Genomic DNA, 19,353 nt, shown 5'->3' with positions numbered 1-19,353 from the left:
AAAGGTACACAGGGTTTAAGCAAGTCCAAGGCCCTAAAAATCAAGCAGGAATATAAACCACAGCAGTCTGACTTCAGGTCCACAATCCTAACCACTATATTACAAAGGTTCTATATACTTTAAATTTTAAAGGTTTATGATCAAAGCAGAGGCCAGGAAACTTCAGGTCTATATACATGTTTTTATTTCTTAGTATTTATTCTCTTGTACTAAGTGTTCAATATACTTTTTGACTCTCTTTTCCAAAGTCCTAATAAAAGTCAAACCTGGAATAGGAGTGAGCAGCACCCATACACAATTACCCAAATTTGAGCACTGCAGGCCTCCTGAAGCACTTTAGGAATATACATTATCTAAACCAGAATGAACAGCAGGCTACAACCTTTTCTTCAGTTTACGATGAAGTGACAGTAGGGGGCGACCTCATCTTAAAACAGGGGGATATTATTAATTTATTATTCTTCACAAGCCTATAAGCCTCCTTTATTAAAGGTACGTAAAAGACACATCACCTTTCCCTTCTACCTCAGACTTGGCCTTTCCTTTTCTCTTCCTCTATTACCATCCCCAACCCACCCCAAATTTCACCGATCTTCTCTTTGACTGCCCTTCCTTCACACTGTATTTCTTTGGAATTTCTGCTTTAAGTCATTAGAACCATCTCCCTTGACTACTCCCCTTCACTCTCTTAATGGCTTTGAAAATACACCTAGTTTCACCCAAATGTTAACCTGAAGACTAGATGGCACCTGGCCTCATACATGCAAGCAGAGCTGAAACAATGTGAATAAGCTATCAATGGAACAAATCTTAAATATCTGATTCATCTGTACAAGCATAATATCTGAACAAATATGTAAAATAGGAACTATCTTGATCCAAAAGGAAAGCCTAGAAACTAAGTAACTTTTAAAAATATGTGCACAGTGAGGTCTGAAGGTTTAATGATTAAGAATCATTGTTTTAGGGACTTCCCTGGTGGCGCAGTGGTTAAGAATCCGCCTGCCTATGCAGGGGACACGAGTTCGAGCCCTGGTCCGGGAAGATCTCACATGCTGCAGAGCATCTGGGCCCATGCGCCACAGCTACTGAGCCTGCACTCTAGAGTCCAGGAACCACAACTACTGAAGCCCGCGTGCCTAGAGCCCGTGCTCCGCAACATGAGAAGCCCAAGCACCGCAACAAAGAGTAGCCCCTGCTTGCCACAACTAGAGAAAAGCCCGTGCATAGTAACAAAGACCTAACGCAGCCAAAAATAAAATAAATAAAATAAAAATAAATTTAAAAAAACAAAAGTAGTAGCTATTATTCTTATTCTCAAATAGTGAAGAACTTTATGAAGTTGGGTTATTTCAGGTAGAATCTTTTCATAACACTTTCTATCACCTTTCCGAAAAGGATTTAATGAGCCGACCAGTCATTTTGTGACACAACCTACAGAGAACATTAAGAGGAAGATGACAGGAGAGGAAAGCAAAGGAAAGGAATGTCTGAAATAAAGTACATAAAGGGAAGTGTACAGTGCTGTGTGCACACCAGTGCTTGATAAATGATACTGGATAATTCATAGACCTTTCTTTTCTTTATTAAATGTGTAAAAAGGAGTCCTCATTTTACAAGCTCAAAATCAGACAAGTATATGAGGGTATATAATTGGCATATTTATAAACTGTATCCACCCAAAAATTCACTGTGGACACAATCCATACTACATTCAACGTCTGCATATTTACATGATACCTCCTACAAAGTAAATACAAAATTAACTCCCATCACTTTAGTTCAGTATATATATGATATAGTTTCAAAACAAAGGCAATTTTTTTCAACCAAAACACCATAGGCAATTTTTTTCAACTCAAGTACCAATTCATAATTTTGTGCAAAAATACAGCAAGACTAATTATAAGGGTTCTGTTCAGTTTTAGTCAGTACGATATGTTTGTACGCTACTGAGATACAGCTAAAGTTTTAGATTTTAATTACCAAAGTAACAGTACTTCTGATTTACAATTGACCTAAAAATAGTGGATCCTAATATATATTCTTGACACTTTAAAAAATCTTCAAAATGTAAGTAATACATTTCTAAAAGTACATGTGCCTTGCCATTCATTCAATAAACATGATTTATTTAAATATAGGTCACAAAAGTTCAATTAACCAGAATTCTATACCTATTTCTGGCCTGCTATTTATTTCAGTCTTAAATCTGACTTTATATCAAAAGCAGCAGTTTAAGAATTTATTTCATAAGATTAATCCCAAGAGTTACTGGGTAGCTTTCAAACTATTTCACTCCTTATAAATAGAAATCACTAGAAAGTCTAGACCAGTGGTTCCTTGCATTGGACTTATCTGGGGGGCTCTTTAAAATGTGGATGGGCCCTACCTAAGAACTAATGAGTAAAAATCTTCAAGAGTATATATTTTTTAAGTTTCCAGGTGCTAATATGCAGCCCAGTGTGGAAACCTCTGACCTAGATCACTAGACCAGCGGTTCTCAACTTATAAGGTACATCAGAATCACTTGAGGAAACTTTTTTAAAAGGAAAAAAAGAGAAAAACAAACAGATTTGCTTCAGTAGATTGAGAGTGGTGTCCAGGAACCAGCATTTTAAACAGTCATTGCGGCTGGCCACCACAAATCACTCTAAGAAACAATGCACAGCCTTTGTCAGGTTATAAGTGAGTACATTCAGCAGTTTAGATGACACTGTCCTGCCAGTACTAATGATCCTGCCCTAGGAGTTTTAGCCAGTGTTTGAGGGCAACACATAGCCTTTAAAAATAAAATATATTTATACTCTTAAACATAAGGTCAAAACCAAGAGAACTGTGAGATCATAATTCACTCACTAAAGAAGGGAAAGGTTTTCAAACAAATTTTTTAAACCTTTAAACAAACCAGTTCTTAGCACTCGACGTAAATCTAATGCTTTCTCCATCATTGGTTAGCCTGATATGTGATCAGAGGTAGTGAGTGATTCCAGCTTACCAAATGTAACGTAGATTATAAAAGATACACATTCTAATCATAATCTGTAATCTAATCTGTACAGTCTCTATGTAATAGAGATTGGACATCATGGATGTTAAATAATACTAAAACAGTGAATAATACACTCTCAATTTAAAACAATGAAACTTCATAATATTTCCCTCACATAATAAATTTCTACATGTAATACTGGGGGAGGGGGGATCTAGAAAACACTAAAGGTATCATGCTGCCTCTTTTGTGAAGAAGCTATTTACTAATTTTCCACCATTCTTGTCATTATCTATAAAATGGGTAGTTGGTATGTATCATTCTACTTTAAGAATTTTTTATAAAAGCACAGAAAAAGTAACCACATGTTAAGACCACACAGCAAATCAGAGGATAGCTAGAACTAGCAGTAAGACTTTCCACTTGGAAAGCTGGGTTCATTATCTTATCAGCTTGACAACTGTATCTCACAGTGTGTGATGACTGTTACTAAGAATTATAAATATTTAAACACATTTGAGTGTGTGAAAGCTACACCACCCCCGCCAAACTTTAGGAATAGATATAATCTACTTTGAACCCAGAAGCAACATAAGGAAAAAACAGCAACAACAAAGCTAGGAAGCAGATATAGTATATGGTTAGTGGAATCTACATGGCATCTTGCTCACCTATCCTATGTCTAAGATGCTACTATTTCCTGTGTACACACTTTTCTATCATGTTCTTCACAAAGGCTTATACCACCTCTTTTCCAGTGGCATATGAGATTAAACAGCTGGCAATTCTTCTTAACCAAACAATGAAAAGGCAACTGCCAAAACCCAGCACTGTATTGCCAGAAAGGCAATTCATTTCATAAAATAAGAAACTGAAACTTTTAAATCCACACTTATTAAGAAGCTAAATAATTCATACTAATTTTTAACCACATATAGTCTAGACTATTAAAACAAACCATTTTCCAGTTTATAAATGACTTAAGGCCAAAATAATGAATTTTAAAAAGCAAAACAAAGTTGAAAAATTACATACAAAATATCCAAACCAAGTGATATTATGTCTTCTATTCAGGAAAAAAAGCTTCTTGAATGGCTGAAATGAAGATAGAGAGCACTCGTGGGAAAAGGATTTCAAAGCATAACACAACGGTATAAGGCACTACCTTAACTTCAGTCTACACTGGGTCATCTTAAATCCAGAACATCAACAGGGGAAGGAAGGACACAAACATCCAACTTCTCACATCCTTTTAGCTGGTTTGGCAGTTAACTGCTTTTCTCTTTCAAATTCCTTCTCTCGTTGCTGCTCCCTTTCCAACTCTTCTTTTTGCCTCTTCTGCTGCAGTTTAAGTGCTCTTTTCTAAGTCAAAAAAATTTAAAAACCAAGAGAGCAAAAGGCTTATAGGTTATGGCCTAATTTAAAAGTAGTAGTGCTTTTAGAGAACAAACTAGTGATTTATGGGGGAGTGCAATATAGGGGTGGGGGAGTGGGAGGTTCAAACTACTGGGTGTAAGACAGGCTCAAGGATGTATTGTACAACATGGGGAATATAGCCAATATTTTGTAATAACTAACTGAAAAGTAGCCTTTAAATATTAAATTAAAAATAAAAAATTTAAAAAAAATTTTAAGTAATAATGCTTTGATTTAAGGTAATCAATACATAATAATAAATTTCATGTTTAACTTTTAAATTTGTTCAGGGTAACTTTTTTTTATTGAAGTATAGTTGCTATATAGTATAAGTTACAGGTGTACAATATAGTGATTCACAGTTTTTAAATGTTCTGGGTAATTTAAGGTCTCCTTGATAAAAAAATTCTATTACTCAAAACTCTTATTATTAAATGACAAATACAGTGACATATTCAGAGAATGTGAGCCCACCAGCCCAGCTATTAGTAAAAAAGCCCAGAGTGGGGTTAATAAGAATGTGTTTTAAAAGAAAACAATGTACCATGAATTAAGTAACCTATTGTATATGAATATATAAGAAGTCAGAAAATGAATACTGAAGAAAAACAGACAACTAAACCTCTACTTCTATAAAGACTGTGAAAGAATTTTCAACTCACTTTTAACTTTGATGTCTTTTCATGAAGCATCAGCATCTCCTTTCTTATATTCACCAACTTGGCATGATAGTGTTTAGCTTCAGTGAACTTAAGATGGAAAAGTAAATTTAAAAGTCAATTTAAAACAGACTGAAATATCGAAATGGATAAATAAATCAATACCTAAATTACAGTTCATTCTGCCTAAATTTGTCAAAATTTTTGAAGATCTAATTATCTCCATATTTTAATTCCAAGATTCAAATTTAATTTAAACCACTAGTAGGCTTTTGAGAATACCTGATTCAGTTCATATTGATTAAAAGTTACTCAACATAAAATAGACATTTATATTCTGTACAGATAACATTTTGCCTTAAAAACATGCAACATAATTGGGAGATTGGGATTGACATATATACACTGATATGTATAAAACAGATAACTAATAAGAACCTGCTATATAAAAAAATAAATTAAATAAAATTCAAAAAAAACCACAACCATACAATATAATTCTAAAATTTTAGTAAGACTATCCAACAGTGCTATCAGTTTCATTTAAGAAAAGTAAAACACTCTCTACTGCCTTTACAAGGGAGAGACTGAGCCAGGGTACACAGGACAGTTTAAGTGAAGTGTCTGCCCATCAGGAAAAACCAAGCTGTGGCCAGAGAGCCCTGAGAAGGCTGTGGACAAGTCTGATCATATTCTTTGGGCTTCTGAAGTCAGACCAAGGAGAACAATCTCTGTAAGGACACTTTTCTTCCCAAGGAGTGATAAGTATAGACTTTCCATCTCAGCCAGAGATGGGAGAGAAGGAAAAAGAAACACCTCATCCTCAAGAAAGAAGGTAACAGAAAGAGAAGATCAGGTAAAAAAAAAAGGAAAGAAGTGTCAGTAGAGAGATTAGCAGCCTTAATGTAGCTACAAGTAAAGTCAGAGTCTGATGACCTCTAGAGCTTACAGACCCTCTTTCTCTCTGGGCTTTTATTTTTCAGTTCCTGAATGACAATCAAAACCACTCTTGGGGGACTTCCCTGGTGGCGCAGTGATTAAGAATCCACCTGACAATGCAGGGGACACGGGTTCGAGCCCTGGTCCGGGAAGATCCCACATGCCGTGGAGCAACTAAACCCATGTGCCAAAACTACTGAACTTGTGCTCTAGAGCCCGCAAGCCACAACTACTGAGCCTGAGTGCTGCAACTAGTGAAGCCCGCGCACCTAGAGCCCATGCTCCGCAACAAGAGGAGCCACCGCAATGAGAAGCCTGCGCACCGGAATGAAAAGTAGCCCCGGCTTGCTGCAATTAGAGAAAGCCCATGCACAGGAACAAAGACCCAACACAGCCAAAACTAAAAAAATTAATTAAAAAAACAAACAACAACAACAACAAAAAAACACCACTCATGGGCTGAGAGAAGGAAAAAGAGCAAGACTTAGTTTCTGCCCTTTCAGATGGAAGCGACAGTATTACATATGCTTGGTTCATTAATTCAACAAATATGTAGTTCTGCTGCAACATGAACTCAATGGAGAAGACAAAGACCACCTCCTTCACAAATCAAGAACTACTGAGTAGAAGACTTGTATTTACTACCACAGGCCTCTGCCTAATACTAGAGAAGGTGGACTTGGTTTTTGATTGTTATAAAAGGAAAACATTAATAAGCCACATTTTTCGAATGAAAAGTCCAATCTTTGACATATATATGAAAGTCCACAAAGTCATGCAAACTAAGCTATTTCTAATGTTCTGGGTAAAGAGAAAGGTAGCCACAAGTTCCTTATTTCTGTTAATTCTCCATTTCCTAAAATAAAGAGTATTAGTTCCTCTCATCAAAAAGCTATAAAGTTTCTGATGAAATTCAACTATTGTCACTTACATTGAAAGATATAAAGGGGACGTAAAGGACCCTCGAACAGTCTGTTTCAGCGTTAATTTGTTATGGCATTATGAAAATGCCATACAATTAAATAAGTGCTAATTTTAAAAACCATGTACTTGATAAAGAGAGATGTGCTTTCCTTAAGGGGAAAAATAGTACCTCCAAAGTTCCTTACTTTTACTTCTCTTCTATTAGTCTTTAATTATGAGCAGATCTATTCCAGACTTTCATATATAAGTTCAATTTCCTATCACAAGCTCAACATTTGAAAGCTAACAATTCAAGACAATAGAAGGTCTAATAAAGTAAGTCAAGGTTTCCTGTTAAACAACAAATTCTAAACTTTAAAAATTAGAGGAAAACATACGTAAGTATCTCAAACATACATAAGTACAAAGTTGGGAGGATAAACCTAGCTATTTCTAAAACAAGATATCATTAAGCTATGTCAACTAAATCATACTTACCAAAGCATTAATATCCAACATAGAATGACATTCTTTAAATTTCGAAATCTCTTGTTCCAGTGTGTCTAATAATACAACTTGGTTCTGTCTGAAACAAAAGCACACAGCCAAAATAAACTTTACATACTTTAAGTGATGGTTCATTAAAAGCAATCACATTCATCTTGGTTAATGTTAAAAGTAGAAATTAAGTTGGAAATTTATTGACTCTCCAAGGCTTATTTAGTTTATCATAATCTTTTTCAAAATAATATTCCAGGGCTTCCCTGGTGGCGCAGTGGTTGAGAGACCGCCTGCCACTGCAGGGGACACGGGTTCGTGCCCCGGTCCGGGAGGATCCCACATGCCACAGAGCGGCTAGGCCCATGAGCCATGGCCGCTGAGCTTGCGCATCTGGAGCCTGTGCTCCGTAATGGGAGAGGCCACAGCAGTGAGAGGCCCGTGTACCGCAAAAAATATAATAATAATAATAATAATAATAATAATATTCCAAAGCCAAAATAATATTCCAATATTCTGATAATTAAATACATCTTTTATTCTTGCCTCAATTTCAGATTTGAATAACATCAAGCCATTTTAAATTATTTTATTACTTATTTCAAACAACTCTCTGTATTATCCCCAAAAAGTTTTTTTTATACTATCTTGTCCAAGAAACTTGATGTTTTATATATATTAAAATTGTAACATTACCATAAAGGAAGAGGAGCAGTGACTTTTTAGATTAGAGTTAGAAAAAATGCAGTGTCAAGGGATAATAATCAGTTGGTGTGATCTTGGAAATTTAGTTTCTCTGGACCTAAATTTCATTTACAAAGTAAGAAGGTCAGACCAAGTAATTTCTAAGACTCCTCAATAAAATCTGATTCAAAACTTGCTATTGAGGAAGAGAAGCCAACTTCTCTAATATTCTTCTCCAGATCAACCAATGCTAGGATCACAGGAATAAGTGACACTGGGTGGGGGGGGGGTCACTTAATTAAATATTTTAAAGAATACCATAGACAAAGAAAAATATGACATGATATGCTTGCAGAAGTATGCTAAACAGAGAACAACAATGAAAAAAAGAAATAGCAATGAAGAGACTGAAGGGCAGTTAAAACATCTCCACCATCTAGCACTGAGTATGGCATATCCTACAGGTCATATGTGTCCCTTCAGCTCTGACTGGAGACCACAGAAGGTGAAACCAGAATGGATGAGAGGAGAACCCAGCAAGCCAATGATCCAAGACAAGCAGGACAGCAAAAACAGGCTGTTACAACTGGAAAACAATAAAAAATAAACAAAACCAAAAGTTGGTTCTTCTAAAATATTGATAAAATTGATAAACTTCTAGCTAGACTAACAAAGAAAAAGAGAGAGGAGATACAAATTACTAACATAATTTATGGAAAAGGGGTCATCACTACTTATCCCATGGACATTAAAAGGATAATAAAAGAATACTACAGGTAGCTCTATGCTCACCAATTTGATAACTTAGATGGAAATGACTAACTCCTTGAAAGACACAAACTACCAAAACTCACACAAGGAGAAACAGATAATCTAAGTAGGCCTATATCTATAAGTAGTAACCTTCCAGAAATCAAAGTACCAGGAACAGATGGCTTCATGGCAATTTCTACCAAACATTTAAGGAAGAAATTATACCAATTCTCCACAATCTCTTTCAGAAAACAGAAGTAAAGGGAGCACTTCCTAACTCATTCTATGAGGCCAGCACTATCCTAAAATCAGAACCAGATAAAGGCATTATACGAGGGACTTCCCTGGTGGCACAGTGGTTAAGAATCCACCTGCCAAGCATGGGACACGGGTTTGAGCCCTGGTCCAGGAAGATCCCACATGCCACGGAGCAACTGGGCCCGTGCGCCACAACTACTGAGCCTGCGCTCTAGAGCCCACGAGCCACAACTACTGAAGCCCGCATACCTAGAACCCATGCTCCACAACAAAGAAAACCCACCGCAAGGAGAAGCCCACACACCACAACAAAGAGCAGCCCCTGCTCACTGCAAGGAGAGAAAGCCCATGAGCATCAATGAAGACCCAATGCAGCCATAAATAAGTAAGTAAATAAATTTATTTTTTTAAAAAAGACATTACAAGAAAGGAAAACTATAGATCATTATCTTTCAAGAACATAGATGTAAAACTCCTCAACAAAATATCAACAAATCAAATCCAACAATGTATAAAAAGAATTATACACCACAACCAAGTGGGATTTATTCCAAGTATGCAAAGCTGGTTCAACATTTGAAAATCAATCATGTAACCCACAACATCAACTGGTTAAAGAAGAAAAATCATATGGTCTTATCAGCAGATGAAGAAAAAGCATTTGATGAAGTCCAACACCATTCATAATTAAAACACTCTCATCAAACTAGGAGGAGAGAGGAACTTCCCCAACTTGATAAAGAATATCTTTTAAAAAACCGTACAGCTGGGCCTCCCTGGTGGCGCAAGTGGTTGAGAGTCCGCCTGCCGATGCAGGGGATACGGGTTCGTGCCCCGGTCTGGGAGGATCCCATATGCCGCGGAGCGGCTGGGCCCGTGAGCCATGGCCGCTGAGCCTGCGCGTCCAGAGCCTGCGCGTCCGGAGCCTGTGCTCCGCAACGGGGGAGGCCACAACAGTGAGAGGCCCGCATACCGCAAAAAAAAAAAAAAAAAAAAAAAACGTACAGCTAATATTGCACTTGTGGTAAGAAACTAGATGTTTTCCTCCTAAAGATCTGGAGCGAGGAAAGGATGTCCACTCTTACTACTCCTTTTCAACATTTTACTGGAAGTCCTAGCTAATGCAGTAAGACAAGAAAAGGAAATAAAAGGTATACAGATTAGAAAGGAAGAAATAAAACTGTCTTTGTTCACAGATAACATGACTGCCTATGTGGAAAATCCCAAAGAATCAACAACAAAAACCCAGGAACGAATATGTGAATATAGCAAAGTTTCAGGATACAAGGTTAATATACAAAAGTCAGTTGCTTTCCTATATACCAGCAATGAACAATCAGAATTTTAAAAAATACCATTTACAATAACCCGTCAGATGAAATAATCTGGTATAAACCTAACAAAATATGTATAGGATCTATATGCAAAAACTATTAAACTCTAATGAAAGAAATAAGAGAGATCTAAGTAATGAAGAGATATCCTGAGTACATGGAATAAAAAACTCAATAGTGCTAAGATATCAATTCTTCCTAACTTGACCTATAGGTCAAAAATTTAGGATCAGGGGCCTCCCTGGTGGCGCAGTGGTTAAGAGTCCGCCTGCCGATGCAGGGGATACGGGTTCGTGCCCCGGTCTGGGAGGATCCCACATGCCGCGGAGTGGCTGGGCCCGTGAGCCATGGCCGCTGGGCCTGCGCATCCGGAGCCTGTGCTCCGCAACGGGAGAGGCCACAACAGTGAGAGGCCCGCATACCGCAAAAAGAAAAAAAAAAAAAAATTTAGGATCAGTTTTCAAAGAGTTCAATACAATCTCAATTTAAATCCAGAAAGTTATTTTGTAGATATCTACAAACTGATTCTAAAATTCACATGGAAAGGCAAAGACCTATAATAACTAAGACATACTGAAGAAGAACAAAGTTGGAAGATGTACATTACCAAATTTCAAGACTTACAGAAACTACAGAAATCAAGACAGCAGGATATTGGTGAAAGAACAGATACACTGATCAATGAGACAGTGTAGAAAGCTCTTAACTAGACCCATATATTTCTCTTTGTTCTTCCTCTGAAGTTTGCTTATCTTTCCTTAACACTCAAGAAGTTTAATAACTGCTTATTCATCATATTCAACTGTTATAAACAGTAGCTGATTTTACTATCATCATCATCATCATCATCATCATCATCATCACTGTCTAGACGCCTAGGAAGATAAATGGGGTTATTGAAACACTAAATTTTAGCCAATGTCCTCATCAATTAAACTTTCCAATTAAACCTTGATTCCTAACTTCCTATAAATAAAGTGTTACCAGATATGTTTTGTTTGCAGAGTTTCTTACCTTCCTTCAGTCTATCATATATCACCCAAACTCACCCACAAAATCTTTGACTTTTCTGCCACAAGGATTGGCTGGTGTTAAAATACAAGATATATCACACACTGTGGAATAAAAATAATCTTACTTGGAACTAGCAGAGAACTAAGAATGTTATCAGCTCCCTTAACTACAGTAGGGTATCACATGTAGTAGAACACAGTACCACTTTTATATTCACTTATCATCTTCAAACCCAAGGATTGTAACATTAGTTACTAATATTTAAAAAATGGACATAGTTGTTGATTATTCCTCTCCTTTTGCCCCAATAAAGGCCTCTGAGATCAGTTTTCAAAGAGTAAGTCTTAGAGCAGCAGTGGTTCATAGCCAGTTTAAAGGTGACCACCACAAAAAAGAAATAACAGGCCAGCTTGGGCAATGCAGAGAGGTCCTGACACGAGAGGAAGAAGTTCAGGCTGCTGTTTCTGGGTGACAGCTGATAAAATCAGAGTGTACATTTTTCTTTTTTTTTTTTTTTTTTGTGGTACACGGGCCTCTCATTGTTGTGGCCTCTCCCGTTGCGGAGCACAAGCTCCAGACGCGCAGGCTCACGGGCCCAGCTGCTCCGTGGCATGTGGGATCTTCCCGGACCAGGGCACGAACCCATGTCCCCTGCATCAGCAGGTGGACTCTCAACCACTGCCCCACCAGGGAAGCCCCCAGAGTGTATATTTTTGCATACTGATTACACTTTATGGATTCCATTCTTCCTTATCCTGTTCCTCTCTTAGCTTATTCTCCAATCCTTTATTTAGCTAGTAGAGTTATAAACTAAGAATGAAATGGGTCGTCTCCAAAAAAGATAATTAGGGATTTCCGGCAAGTCATGTGAACCAGCAATTGAAAACAAATGTGACTCTTACGGAGGCAATTTTGCAGCTCTACTCAGAAACAGGTGTATACCCATTTGCAACATCCCCAAGAGGCGATTCTTTCCTAAAATAGTGGAGAGACACCAAAACTAATCAGAGAGTCTAGATAAGATTTAGGGGTACTTCTCAGAAGAGACCAAACACTCTAGGAGCATTCATTTCACTTTTTACATTTAGATTACTGTGTAATCTAAATTACATGTATACTATGTAATTTAGATTACTCCACTCCCATTTGCTAACACAAAAGACACAGAAATACTCCATTGTATTAAATGTTACAAAATATTATCCCTAATACAGTATATACTTTACTTATACAGTAAATTATGACTATGCCAGAGAAGAACTGAGTGCATCTATGGTTTTTTTCAGCTCACGTGAGTTCCTGGAGAGCTTGTTTTGATCTCTGCAGATCTGGCAAGTAGTGAGAAAGCAAGCCTTCTGCCAGTTGCTCCACAGCTTTGTCTTCTATGGTCAAGTCCTCTATTAACCCTTCATCTGGAGAAGTGTCACTTAAACCTGTCCCCAAGCAAAAAATCAAATTTAGGAAGCTTTTAAACTGACACAGGGGTAAGAAAGTAGCAGGGAGGGAGGAAAGGAGGCTAGCAGAGTTCAGAGCACACACACAGGATAATGTAGGTATCCTTTTTATTTTTTAACTTTTACTTACTGAGCATCCTCTAAAAATCAAGTTATGAGCACTCAAAAAATATTTTAAAGCTACTAGGACAAGGTAAAGTCTAGCTGAAAAGAACATTAACACACACAAAATTCCATATGTGTATGTATTTTTCAGAGAAGGGGATTTAGAGTTTTCAGTGTATTATTAAAGGAGTCTGAGGCCTAAAAGGAAGGAACAGTTACTGAATGGAAGCAAGAAATTCTTCTTTCCAAAAGCTTGCAGAATTTTTTTAATTAATTAATTTATTTTGGGGTGTGTTAAGTCTTTGTTGCTGTGAGTGGGCTTTATTTAGTTGCGGCAAGCGGGGGCTACTCTTCGTTGCGTTGCACGGGCCTCTCACTGCGGTGGCCTCTCCCGCTGCGGAGCACGGGCTCCAGGTTCATGGGCTTCAGTCACTGTGGCTCGTAGGCCCCAGAGCGCAGGCTCAGTAGCTGTGGCGCAGGGGCCTAGTTGCTCCACAGCATGTGGGATCTTCCCGGACCAGGGCTCAAACCCGTGTCCCCTGCATTGTCAGGCAGACTCGTAACCACTGAGCCACCAGGGAAGCCCCTAGAGATTATATATTTTTTAAATGCAGGGACTTCCCTGGCAGTCCAGTAGTTAAGACTTCGCCTTCCAGTGCAGGGGGTGCAGGTTTGATCCCTGGTCAGGGAGCTAAGATCCCACATGCCTGCCGGCCAACAAACCAAAAGGTAAAACAGAAGCAATATTGTAACAAATTCAATACAGACTTTAAAAAAATGGTCCACATTAATAAAAAAAAAACTTTAAAAAAATTTGTTAAATAAATGCAATACCTAAAAATATTTTTTTTCAATTCTATGGAAGTACTATGGATCAACATTTATTTTGCATAGAGCTTGATATTTACATGTAAAGCGAGGGTTGTTTTGTCATTTGTTAGCAGGAAAGAAATTTTCTAAGAATTTCTCCTCTCTTGAAATTCAGAACCTTAATTTACCATAGAAAATAGTGTATAATAGTTGTCTTCTGTGTAAATCTAGATTTGATGCCAGGAACTAGTTTATTCCTACCTTTCCTTTGAATAATAACAGTGTAAGCATTGTACCAGGCATTCAAAATGTCTAACATGAATACCCATCAATCACTACTCCTACCAAGAAAAGTACAAAACAATTTCTAAACAGGGTTCAATGAATGATCTGTAAGATTTTAGAATCACCGGTTTAGAATTAAAAAAAAAAAAAAGTCAACTGGCCACATTACTAAAATGGTACTCCAAAAGCATTTTTAAACTAATATTAAACTCTGAAACACCTGTCTTTAATCATAATCTGGTAATAATCCATAACATCAAATTAGATCATTATACAGAATACGTTCATCACAATACATTGCTTATAGCTCATTTCCAAGTATAGTTTTTACCACAGATTTAAATTTTGCCAAGATTGAGGAAAACAGCATGCTGCCATATTCAAAATTAGCTTTTAGAGATCAAAATAAATTAGTATGGTTTTTATTTGGATCCTGAGAAACATATGAACAAACTTTGGAATTCTCTAGATTGCAAGGCAATATTCAAACAAGTAAGAGCTAACTAGAAACTGAAGCACTCCACAAGTGAAATAAAAATATAATGGGAAAAGTGAAGCATTTAGGGCCTCCCTGGTGGCGCAAGTGGTTGAGAGTCCGCCTGCCGATGCAGGGGATACGGGTTCGTGCCCCGGTCTGGGAGAATCCCATGTGCCGCGGAGCGGCTGGGCCCGTGAGCCATGGCCGCTGAGCCTGCGCATCCGGAGCCTGCGCGTCCGGAGCCTGTGCTCCGCAACGGGGGAGGCCACAACAGTGAGAGGCCCGCATACCGCAAAAAAAAAAAAAAAAAAAAAAAAAAAGTGAAGCATTTACAGATATTGCCATTGATGTTTCATCAGATGGGAAGTGAATAAAATACATCATTAATGTTATATTATATATTATATTATATTATATTATTATGATTAATGTCATTGCTAAAGGCTTGATTACAATAACAGTGCAAACAGCAGCAACTCTCTTTAAAAAATATAGAAGGGCTTCCCTGGTGGCACAGTGGTTAAGAATCCACCAATGTAGGGGACACGGGTTCGAGCCCTGGTCCGAGAAGATCCCAAATGCCACGGAGCAACTAAGCCCAGGCACCACAACTACTGAACCTGCGCTCTGGAGCCCGCAAGCCACAACTACAGAGCCCGCACACCTAGGGCCCATGCTCCGGAACAAAGAAAAGCCACCGCAATGAGAAGCCCACGCACTGCAACAAACAGCAGCCCCCGCTCACCACAACTAGAGAAAGCCCGCACACAGAAACGAAGACCTGACACAGCCAAAAATAAATTTAAAAATATATATATATATACACATAGAAAACATAAGTATTACAGATAAACAGAAACAACCAAATAAGGATATTTCAGCTTTAAGGAGTAACAACCAATACACCTTCCATAAACTATATATACATTTTAACTCACACACACCAACCCCCTTACCCTGTCCCAGTCTTCTGGTTAAATTATTGGAAGAGTTGAAGTTACTCATGTTTTTACACGCATTTATTCACTAAGTTCAAGGTACTTTATTGTGGGAGACAAGAAACATTTGCTGCACATACATCTTACGTACTAGTTTTTGAGGTTACAACAATAAATTAGGCAAGTCCCCGTCCCTGAAAAAGCTCAATACAGGGGAATCAGAGAATGTGAGAAGTGCCACAGATTAGAGAAAGATCACTTTCACCAGGGATATCAGGGAATAACTCCTAATGGAGGTGTGGGCATTTGAGCTGAAGCTTGAAGAATGGATAGAATTTTCATTCCTTTCTTTTTTCTTTTTAAGTGTTACTCATTGTAAAAACTTAAAATACAAAAGAAGGGGCTATAACCTGAAAAGTAAAAATACTCCTCACTACCTTACTCCACAGAGAGTCACTCTGGAGTTTCTTACATAGCCTTCAAGAAATTGTCTTTGCATACACAGTTAAACCCTGTATTTATCACAAATGAGATCTTGCTTATACTGTTCTACAAGTTTTCTCATAAATATATATCTCAGATATGGTCAACATGTATGAATCTACTCCATTCTTTTTAACAGAATTCTACCACATTTTGTTTAACCAGTTCCCTATTGTTATGGACTAAATGTGTCCTTCCCCCAAAATTCACATGTTGAAGCCCTAACCTCCAACGTAATGGTATCTGGAGGTGGGGGTCTTTGGGAAATAATTAAGTTTAGATGAGGTCTGAGTGTAGGTTCCCCATGATGGGATTATTGACCCTAAAAGAAGAGGAAGAGAGACCAGAACTCTCTCCTTCCACCATGTGAGGACACAGTGGAAGGCAGCCATCTGCAAGATCAGAAGAGGGTCCTCACCAGGAACATATTTTGCCCACACCTAGACCTTGGGCTTCACAGCCTCCAGAACTTCAAGGAATAAATGTCTGTTGTTTAAGCCACCAGCCTATGTTATTTTATTATAGCAGCCCGAGTAGACTAAGACAAAGAAAATAAGACACCTATTCTACTTTTTGCTTTTTCAAACAATGTTGCAGTGAGCTTCCTTGCTTGTCTTTGCATATTCATATCACTGTTTCTATAGAATAAATTCTTATAAATAGATTAATGGAACAAGGTGTTTATGCATTTTTTAATAGACATTGCAGGGACTTCCCTGGTGGCGAAGTGGTTAAGAATCTGCCTGCCAATGCAGGGGACACAGGTTCCATCCCTGGTCCGGGAGGATCCCACATACCACGGAGCAACTAAGCCCGTGCACCCCAGCTACTGAGCCTGCACTCTAGAGCCTGTGAGCCACCAACTACTGAGCCCACGTGCCACAACTACTGAAGCCCGCATGCCTAGAGCCCGTGCTCTGCAACGAGAGAAGCCACCGCAATGAAGAAGCCTGCACGCAGCAACGAAGACCCAACGCAGCCAAAAGTAAATAAACAAAATAAATTTATAAAAAAAAATAGACATTGCAAAACTGCTTTCCTAAGAGATGTCACCAATTTACACTTCCATCAGCAACCTATGAGGACTACTATTTCCAAATGGGTAAGAATTCTAAGGCAGGAGAGAAAGGGATGCAATATGGGTAAAGGAAGCAGCATGAGGAAAGGGGGAATATAGGATGGCTCTGGAAAGAGAGGTTAGTTTGGGGTGTCTGGAGCATGAGACACATGCAGTAGTGAGCTCTAAGACCATGTGGCCAGCCTATGAGGACCCTTGAATGCGAAAATAATGTGTTTGGCCCTTAGTTTAGTAAGGAGCCATTTAAGGTTTCCAAGCAAGGAAATGACATGATGGGAGCTTTATCTTGGGGCAGTGACGTGACAGTGTGATAGATGGAATGATGAATAAGAGACTGGAGGTGGACTAGCCTTACAACTGTTGTTGTAAAGGTGAAAATGCAAAGAGGAGATGGAAATTGTACAGTAGAAGCCCCTGGACTAAACAGAGGTAGGAGGCAAGTGGGAGGAGTCAAGAGTAATGTCAAAGTTTCAAGTGATAGTGACTTGGCACCATTAATAGGATCAGACATCTACTTTTATTTATGTACATGCCGTGTGTGAGATTAGTGCAAAATAACCATGTCAGAGGACCCAGCAAGCAGATGGAAGAGCAAGCAGAGAGAGACCCAACCTGCACTTATATACAAGGAAGTGATATTTACACAAGCAACTTAGGAAGGTGTGAAGAGAGGGAAGTCACTGAGGAAAAGCACCACCAAGAAAGGGCTGAGAGAGCTATTTTGGGGTAACCCCTATATTTCTGGAACAGGAAGTACAAGTAAAGGTACATCCAAGGTCCTGAAGCCTTTCTCACCTAGGGTTCCTCATCTGAACCGCAGAACACAGAAACTGCTTTGAGTTACTATCTTCTCAATTCTCCCTAGGATAGTACAAACATAGTATCATTATGGATGCAGAGCAAGCCGATTCATTACATTCAATAGATGCCCTAGGCCATTAGGGTTTAAATCTCTCCTCGAACTCGGGTTGAGAAAGATTGCTGGAAGAAGGACGCAGTAAGGTCAAAACGCAAGATAATCATTTCATGAGTGAGTGGGCAATAATACTGGATACATCAATTCTCTGAATTACAAACCAATCATCCTTCTGGTAAATTCATCCTCAACCACTAACGTGTAACAAATAGCCAACAGTGTGCTGGAGTCAATACACAAACTCAGAATGCCTTCACCATCAACCCCCACCAACAGCACCCCAACCACCGCTTCCCCCCAGATCTCGTTTCCTGCCTCCTCCTCTGGCCAGGAGAGCCGGCAAGGTTCCCTAGTTCCGCGCTGGGGACAGAGCCTCGGGGCGGCAGCTGCCGAAAGCATCTTACTCCCCCTGGGCGGCCCGGAGACCCACCCACTCGGGTCCCGCCCGCCCCGCCCCGCCCCGCCCCACAGCACGTACCCGGCGTCGGGCCCCCGGCCTCCAGGCCGTCGGGTGGCCCTGCCAGGACCCCGTCCAGGGAAGGCAGCCCAGGGACACTCATGTCCCTCCCCCTGGGAACAGGGAAGGGGCAGTAGTACAGACTGTCAGATACAGTGAGTAAGCACCGAACGCGTACAGAGCCCACCAGGACAGAAGCGACGGTCGCACCCGGAAGTGACGGAAGCGGAAAACGGCTCGGGGCACGTGACCGCGGGTCCGCCCTCCCGCTTTTTGCCTCCTCCATCCACCCACCCCCCGCGCTTCGGGGGTTCCGGGTGGACGTCCTAGTCTGGTCGGTCGGTGTCAGTAAAGTCCGCTGGGCGAGCCTCACGTCCCTGCCTCCGATGGTGGTGGGGGGATGGAAGGGGCGGTGACGGGAAGGCGCAGCTTTTCAGTTTTGTGTCCGTGTTAAGGAAACACCTTAGGAAAAAGGACTGCGTGCTTCCCCTGAGATTTGGACCCATAAAAAATTCAGTGTTTTGCTCTCTTCAGCCTTGCTAATTGGGGGTCTGCCAGGATTCGTCTCTCCTCTTGTTGATTGTAGGTGAACGGTTTAAGGCCTGGGTTGCAGGATCAATCTACTGAACAAATTCAGCCAAATAACCGGGAACTGCACTTGCTGAAATCCTGTGGGATGATGTCATGAATTGTGATGAAAAACACTTAGAAATGGGCAGAAGCAACCTCAGACCAAATAAAGTGATCAGCTATGCCCTCCTTACCTTAGACCCTCTTAGACTTAATAGTGGCCTCCTAATGTTGCAACCCAAAATTGCCTGTCCAAACGATTGTTTCTATGTTGCAGGCAAAGCTGTTTTCAAAAAAAATGAGAATTTATCTCTAACCTCAGAAACTTG

At 39.4% G+C, this 19,353-nt stretch overlaps 1 protein-coding gene across 1 annotated transcript; it reads right to left on the bottom strand.

Annotated features, from left to right (window-relative positions):
• Positions 1-1,552: 1,552 nt before the first annotated feature.
• BLOC1S6 (biogenesis of lysosomal organelles complex 1 subunit 6) lies at positions 1,553-18,655 on the bottom strand. Its single transcript, XM_060098355.1, has 5 exons — positions 18,476-18,655; positions 12,742-12,883; positions 7,408-7,495; positions 5,071-5,157; positions 1,553-4,354 (listed from the first exon to the last, which is right to left on the bottom strand). The coding sequence occupies exons 1-5, from the start codon at positions 18,555-18,557 to the stop codon at positions 4,235-4,237; spliced, it is 519 nt and encodes a 172-aa protein (XP_059954338.1). The 5' UTR covers positions 18,558-18,655; the 3' UTR covers positions 1,553-4,234.
• Between the last annotated feature and the right edge of the window lie 698 nt (positions 18,656-19,353).

Source organism: Mesoplodon densirostris, chromosome 4 (genome assembly GCF_025265405.1).
Source record: "Mesoplodon densirostris isolate mMesDen1 chromosome 4, mMesDen1 primary haplotype, whole genome shotgun sequence".
NCBI lineage: Eukaryota > Metazoa > Chordata > Mammalia > Artiodactyla > Ziphiidae > Mesoplodon > Mesoplodon densirostris.
Note: the sequence above shows the minus strand (reverse complement) of the source record. Positions and strands in the feature narration are given on the sequence as shown.

Coding starts and splice junctions, on each gene's coding strand:
- BLOC1S6 (XM_060098355.1), bottom strand. CDS start 18,557: ATGAGTGTCCCTGGGCTGCCTTCCCTGGACGGGGTCCTGGCAGGGCCA. Junction 12,884..18,475: donor GGCCGGGGGCCCGACGCCGG/GTACGTGCTGTG, acceptor GCTTGGGGACAG/GTTTAAGTGACACTTCTCCA. Junction 7,496..12,741: donor CAAGCTCTCCAGGAACTCAC/GTGAGCTGAAAA, acceptor CTTTTGTTTCAG/ACAGAACCAAGTTGTATTAT.